The 7,859-nt window shown below is 40.0% G+C and overlaps 1 protein-coding gene across 1 annotated transcript; it reads right to left on the reverse strand.

The window, feature by feature from the left end:
- Positions 1 to 6,151: 6,151 nt before the first annotated feature.
- Positions 6,152 to 7,404, reverse strand: LOC133288908 (probable O-methyltransferase 3). Its single transcript, XM_061486747.1, has 2 exons — positions 6,646 to 7,404; positions 6,152 to 6,454 (listed from the first exon to the last, which is right to left on the reverse strand). The coding sequence occupies exons 1-2, from the start codon at positions 7,402 to 7,404 to the stop codon at positions 6,152 to 6,154; spliced, it is 1,062 nt and encodes a 353-aa protein (XP_061342731.1).
- Between the last annotated feature and the right edge of the window lie 455 nt (positions 7,405 to 7,859).

Raw genomic sequence — 7,859 nt, forward strand, 5'->3', positions numbered from 1 at the left:
CTTCTGGCGGTATGGTTGAAGCTTAACCAACACCTGGTCACCGACGACAAATTGGACATCACGGCGGTGCTTATCGGCCTGAGTTTTCATGCGGTGGCGAGTGCGGTGGAGATTTTCGCGAAGCTGTCGGAGAACGTTGTCTCGCTGGGTCAGTAAAGTATCCACTGCTTCAATGGAGGTAGCTGTTCCATCATACGGTTGCAACGGTGGTGGCAGGCGCCCATACAACACCTGAAAAGGGCTGAAACCGATGGAAGAATGGAACGAAGAGTTGTAGGAAAACTTTGCCCACGGAAGTTACTGGTTCCAAGTCTTGGGATTGTCCATCGTATAGCACCTTAGGTATTGCTCTAACCCACGATTTGTTACTTCTGTCTGACAGTCACTTTCTGGGTGGTTGGCAGTGCTGAAGTGCAGCTAAGTGCCACTCAATCGAGAGAGCTCCTGCCAAAATTTGCTGATGAAGACCCGATCCTGATCGGAAACAATGGAACGAGGGATGCCATGATGACGACAGATATCAGAGGTAAAAACAGAGGCCACTTTGGAAGCGGTGAAATTGCCTGTTAAGGAGGAGAAGTGGGCATACTTGAAGAGACGGTCGACGACAACCATTATAGTGGTTTTGCCTTCTGATGGTGGTAACTCGACAATGAAGTCCATTGAAAGGTCTTCCCTCACTGCCTTCGGAATGGTTAAGGGCTGTAAGAGTCCAGCTGGTGACATGGGCTGATACTTGGTTACCTGACAAACAGGGCAGGTGCGTACAAATTCTTGCACATCAATCTTCATGTTCGACCAGTAGTAGTGAGTAGACAGGCGGTGCGGGGTTTTACGTATTCCCCTATGGCCCCCAACCACCGTGGAATGGAACTCATGCAGCAATGAGGTCTGAATATCAGACGTGTTGGCTACCACTATCCGCCTTTTGAAGAAGAGGAGGCCATCTTTAATGGAGTAATGCTCAAAGCCGTCTCTTTGTTCATCTATGGCCGAGACAATCTTAAGGAGTTCATGCTTCTCCTTTACCTCCTTTCTGATGGAGTCCAGCAAGGGATTAAGGCGAGTGGAAAGGACAGCAACAATGGTTCTTCAACTCCGGTACTCTTCTCTCCCTCGTGCACTCTGGATAATGCATCAGCTACCTTGTTGATAGCACCAGGGTGGTACTCAATTACATAATCATAACCAAGTAGCTTAACTAAGAAACGTTGCTGTTCTGGTGTTTGTATTACTTGAGCCATTAATTCCTTTATGCTATGTTGATCTGTTCTAACTGTGAACTTGCTCCCTAACAGATATTGTCAGAATTTGGCCACTCCTTCGGTGATGGCAAACAGTTCGCGGACGTATGTGGAGGCTTGCTGCATTTTTGGGGAGAGTTTGCGACTGAAATACGCAATTGGCTGGTTGGCTTGGCTGAGGACAGCTCCTATGCCGATACCAGAAGAATCAGTAGTGAGGACAAATGGCTTGTTGAAATCGGGTAAAGCCAAGACAGGAGGATCAGACAATATCTCCTTTAATTGAGACATGGCTTGGGCAGCCATGAGATTCCACTTAAAGGCATCTTTCTGGAGAAGAGCGGTCAGGGGAGCTTCCAGTTGTGAAAACCCCTTTACAAACTTCCGGTAGTAGCCCGCTAGGCCAAGGAAGCCGCATAACTGTTTGATGTTGCTTGGTTCTTTCCACTCCTTGATGGCATTGATTTTACTCTCATCTGGTCGAACCCCTGATCCATCCACCACATGGCCGAGATACTCCACTTTCGGTTGTGCAAATGAGCATTTCTCCAGCTTCACATACAACTGATGGGTCTGTAAACATTCTAATACTGCTCGCAGATGGTCTATGTGGTCCTCTATTGTCCTGCTATAGACGAGAATGTCATCAAAAAACACAATGACAAATTTCTTTAAAAATACCTTCAAGATGGAGTTCATGATGCCTTGAAAGGTGGCCGGGGCATTGGTAAGCCCAAAAGGCTTAACGACGAACTCTTAATGTCCCTCACGGGTACGAAAAACGGTCTTGTAGATATCATGTTCAGCCATTCTGATCTGGTGATAGCCGGATCGAAGTTCCATTTTGGAGAAGATAGTGGCTTCTGCCAATTCATCTAGCATTTCTTCTACTGTAGCAATCGGAAAGCTATGGGCAATAGTCACCTGATTGAGAGCTCGGTAGTCAACACAGAACCTCCAAGTTCCATCTTTCTTCTTTACCAGAAGTGCAGGGGAAGAGAATGGGCTTAAGCTGGGACGGATCACCCCTGATGCCAACATCTCCTTCACCATTGTCTCTATTTCTGTTTTCTGGAAATGTGGATATCGGTAGGTCTCACATTGATGGCCTTAGTTCCCGGTTCCGAATGAATTTGGTGGTCTTAGAAAATACTCCTTTAAATTGTTTCAGGACCTGCTGCACACGGCTGTCACAATGTTTTGCTTCGGACTGGTATGCTGCATTAGTCTGGGCAATTGCATGCAATTGGTATAAACAGGCCACGACATTAGAAGATCGTAACTTGTGAAACTGGTGCAACTGTATGGCCTCCATGGTTGGTGTGTGTTCCCCCTTTAAGTCTACCTGCTGTCCATCTTTGGCAAAGCTCATAACGAGATCCTTGTAGGTGATGGTTATATCTCCCCAATTGGACAGCCACTGCACTCCCAGCAAACCTCAGCTCCTTGGATTGGTAAGACATATAAATCTGGACAGAATTGATGTCCTTGCATCTCCATATTTACTTGTGTGCATACTCCTAAACAATCCATTACTTCTCCATTGCCCACTAACACTTGGAATTTTTGTGTAGGTGTTACTGTCAGACCCAAAAATTTCACTATTCGAGCTTGGATGAAGTTATGGGTGGAGCCTCCATCAATCAACTCCTGAACTGGATGATTGCTAATTTTTCCTTGAATACGCAAGGTACTGGTTGAGTGTTGCCCAGCCATAGCGTGTAGGCTAATCTCAGGCATTGGTTGTATGTCCCCTTCTACTAACTCCTGGCTCACATCATGGTATAACTCCTGGCCTCCATTTTTTTCAGGTGCTGCATTATCCTCCTCTTGCACAAGCATTATAAACATTCGGGATTTGCAGACATGGGTTCGATTGAATTTCTCGTCGCAGTAATAGCATAGACCCTTCTCTCTTCTGTCCATCATTTCTGCTGCGGTCAGTTTCTTAAATGGGATGGATGATTTACTGGTTCTTGCACCAGTGAGTGCAAGTTTCGGTTGGTTGTTGGGTGTAGGTAATAACCCAGGCTGGGATGGGGATGGGGTGGTGAAGTTGGAGGTGTTGCGGTTGTAGTAGGTTCTCCCTGAACTTTTTTCATTCAGCTTGTCCTCAACAATTTTGGCCAAATCAATAGCTTGTTCTAAACTTTGAGGTAAATGCATCCGCACTTCCTTACGGATATCTGGTTTCAAGCCAGACTCGAAATAACTTTGGAGACTCACATCATCAACTCCCATCACTTGATTAGCTAGTTGTTCGAATTGGGTTTGATAATCAGTCACTGAAGCCACCAGTGTCAGTCGGCCAAGCTCACCACGTAAGTCCCTGTACCTAGAAGGTCCAAATCTGGCGCGCAAAGCACTCACAAATTGCTCCCAAGTCCTCAACCGTCCGTTTCGATCCATCCAATGGTACCACTCCTCTTCAGCAGCATCCATATGAAAGGAAGTCAGGGTGAATTTGTCCGCATCTGTGAGGTTGTAAAACCCATAGAATTGTTGTATTTTATGGATCCAGGGTTCTGGATTACCACTAGAAAATCGAGGTATGTTCAGTTTTACAGATTTAAATGCATTGTACCCAAAAAAATTGCCAAGGCCTTCGTTCGATGATGCTTCTACCTTCGCCTTACTTTTCTGATTCTGATCTAATTTAGCCTCCATTAATGTCAGCTTCATGTTCATTTCCTGCAGCAATTTGCCCAGGGATGTAAACTGCTCCTCATGATGAGCCAATCGGTGTAACCATTCGTCCATTGCATTCTGTTTCACTGTACTACGAGTTCGTTCTGCCATACTTGGAGTCAGAAGTTGCCTCTCAATGAAAGCACCAAAATGATGCAATTAACAACAGCAAGGAAGGGAAATATACATATATTGATAATATCCAACGACAATTCGAGGTTGCCGGCAACTCCAGAGAAATTGAAGAAGAAGAAGATGAAGTTTCACAGTAAATTCTTAGACGACATGCTACTGTAGTCTAGTTTCTAATATAAAAGAAGCAGCAAAGAAATAGTGGGCCGTTGGTCGTGGCCCATTCTTACAAAATAGGAAATTAAATGACAATTTATTTGGATTAAGTCATTGGGCCTCTCCTCTTTCAGCTTGGCCCATTGTTACCCCATCAAGAAGTCTCTAGTCCATTGGGACTTCATTCTGACTCTTTCTCCCTTACTTTGACCACCGAATTCCATCTTCCTTTGCTCTGTCTCCCCTTGCTCTGTCTCATTGGTTGTCGGTGGCTCTTTTGTCATGCCACCGCTTCCACCGTTTCCCATGTCATCCCTTATGTTCGCATCAGAAAGCAGAATAAATTAATCACTTTTCTTACTTCTCTCGTTTATCGAAACTTTTTCAAAACATTTTTCTGAAATCTTTGCCTTCATTCTGTGCAATGGTTCATATAAGGTGGTTACCTTTGCCGGTGCTACTTGTTCAACAGTGCAATTAAAAAACAGCAATAATTTATTCTATCTTACGAGACAATTGTTATTCACTCTTGATTATCGTAGATAAGACAAATTGTTATAAGAATACAATATTCAATATTGAGTTCGAATTTTACTTTTTTATTTAATAATTAATTTTGCATTATTTTCTATTCATTAATTTCAATATTAATTGCTTTGTTTCATCAACTTTTTGAGACAAAAATTTCCCCTCATTTTTATTTTATGAAGTTGAGCACTAACATTTTGAATGACAGTAGATTATCAAGATACGACAAAGGGGAATCGCTATTTGGCAATGAATTCAGAGATTTTATTAATTTAGTTGTATGTTATGTGTTAAGGAGTTGAGATGAAATAATGCTTGAGGAAAGAGATCAGATTCTTTAGATATCATATTTTGGTCGTGATCCTAATTTTCGGTCCGAGCTATATTATCTGGTTAGGTCCTTGGAGAATGATCTGTGCTAAAATGTTGAAGTTGTTGTCCTTCATGTTTGTTGATGTTCAGGAAGAATTACAGAACTTGAAAGTTGCGGAGATGAAGAAACTATGTTAACCTGAACATCTAGAAATGAATTCTAACCATATGTCAACAAAAATTGGTCATCTTGGAATTCGGTGGTACATAAGGGTTATGGTTCACTTGTGTTTATGGCGTTTCAATTGAATAGGCAGTACTTTTTGAATGAACAACTTACAGTTGTGACTTGTTTCTTTATTTAGTTTTTTTCCCTTTGGTTCACCAGCAAGTGCCTGGCTGTATAACTTTTTTTTGTTTGATATTACCTGTGCTGCCTAAAGACCACCCGGCTATGTTGTTTCGCCCCTCTTACAGATCATGAAGATGAAGACAAAATTCCTTTGCTTTTTGGCTCACATTTCCCAATACCAGATTCTAGAGACTAATATCCAAAAAAAATTTCTAAAAATTTTGGTAACGAGAAAAAAAATTTATCCGAGAATTTCGATTTTCAGAAATTTAATGAAAACATTCAGTTTATGATAATATCCGAAAATTAAAAATTTAGAAAAATTTAATTTTTTGAAAATCTTAAAAAATACCTTGTACCAAACGCTCACTTAAAAATATTTTTAATTCATTCCTCTTTGTTTTTTTTGAGTATTTATATAGAGAAAGCGAAAGACAAATAACGTCAATGCATTTATATATATTATATGATAATAACCGTTTATGTAATTTCAATTTAATGCATTTATTTTTTCAAATTTGTTATATATTATTAATAAACTAATTAATCTAATGATTTAACTTTAATTAATAACTTGTGCGCACATTATATTTTAATCATATTGATATATTAATAACCTTAAAAGTACATAAGAAAACATAAAACTAATCACTCTTACATAGTAATCAACTGAAGCAAAATATATAAATAATAGAGCGCTTGTCCTTGCGATCTACTTGTCAAGTGATGATGCTAGACTCTATGGATAAACCTCAATGAGAGACCGTAAACCAGAAACCGGAGTTATCTTATAGTCATTGAAACCAGCAGTAAAAATCAACTTGGCCCATTCTTTCTCATTTCTCTCTTTTCCAGTGACCAACACCATCATCATCATATCAAAGAAGAGCTGTGTTTCAACAGATTCATGGTCTCCTTTCTCGGTCTCCAGCACCATGTCTATGATAATCACCTTTCCTTCTTTGCCTTTGCTAGTGATTGCCTCCTTGCATTTCTTCAGTATTTTCACACACTCCTCATCGTTCCAGTCATGCAATATCCACTATTTATCATTCAAAGTAGCAATGATCAGAATCATTGAATGGAAATAACATGTTGAGTACTATTAATCGTAATGCTAACCTTAATAAATTTCCACATACCAAATTGTGTTTTTAACTTATATAAACCGCATAACAACCAGATTTTATAAAGGTGTTGAAAGAAGCGATAATAGATGTCATAACATTTTACCTTCAACAGAAGGGCATCTGCAGGAGGAATTGCCTCAAACATGTCACCTCCAACATATTTTAGATTGTCATTCCCTTGCAAGCCATCAACAACATGTGGGAGATCAAATACAATACATTCAAGTTGTGGGAATGATTTGGCAATGGCCTTTGCCATAGTCCCTGTGCCTCCCCCAACATCAACCAATGACTCCAATCCCATGAACACTCCCTTACACTTCTCAATCACCACACTGGAAATCAATCGAGCATCACTAGCCATGGCATCATTGAGTTTGGCATCATGGCCAGCATGATCCCAAAATGTCATCCCATTTTCGGTGAAAAATGGAGTAGGATCATCATTTTTGAACCAAGTAGAAAATTGAAGCCATGAATTTATCTTAGTTGGATCAAATGTGAAATGCAAGTAAGATGTCATACTTAAGGGATGGTCCTTAAGCAGTAGTTTAGATGCATCAGTTAGCCCATACCTCACTTCTAGCTCATTTTCAGTAACATTCTGCTGAAAGAAGAAACCAGAATGGGTCAAAATTCGCATCAAGCGAAAGATGCCCCCAGTTTTGGAGGGGTGAATTGGTAGTGAAGCAACGAGTTGTGACAGTGGCATGGGTTGGCTATACTTGTGTATGATATCTGGTATGCACAAGTCAATTGCACATTTAAGGGACATGGAGTTTATGAAGCTGTAAATGTGATTGAATATATGGGTTTGAGCTGGAAGAAGTTTGGACGCGTGCTCCTGAATGGGGGATTCCATAGCTTGGATGCCTGAACTGCTAGATTTGTGGTATGGAACCTCACATTACTTGGGTCCATTTATAAGAGAAACAATATATTGTCGTTATATATAATTTTTGAATTATATATTATAATATTAGGTTATTCAATGGTTGTCATTTAAATAATAATGACTTGCCATATGTGTTGGGGTTTAGCGTGTGTAATTTTAAAGGACGTAAGTTGTATTATTTTAATAATTTACAAAAAGTCTGACCGGTTATACTTTACGTAAATATAAAAAGTAACTTTTTTTTCACTTTACACGTCAGCGAAGTGACTGGAGAGAGAGAAAAAAAATAACTTTTCATATTTACACAAAATATGATACCTAAAAAGACACAAATTTGTGTCATTTAAAATGGTACTTCATTTTCTCTCTGTGTTTATATAAAAAAGAAATTAATTGTATATTATAATATTAGTTTATTAACT

Source organism: Gastrolobium bilobum, unplaced genomic scaffold, assembly GCF_033153095.1.
Source record: "Gastrolobium bilobum isolate Gb01-03AN ecotype WA unplaced genomic scaffold, APGP_CSIRO_Gbil_v1 utg20183, whole genome shotgun sequence".
Lineage (NCBI taxonomy): Eukaryota > Viridiplantae > Streptophyta > Magnoliopsida > Fabales > Fabaceae > Gastrolobium > Gastrolobium bilobum.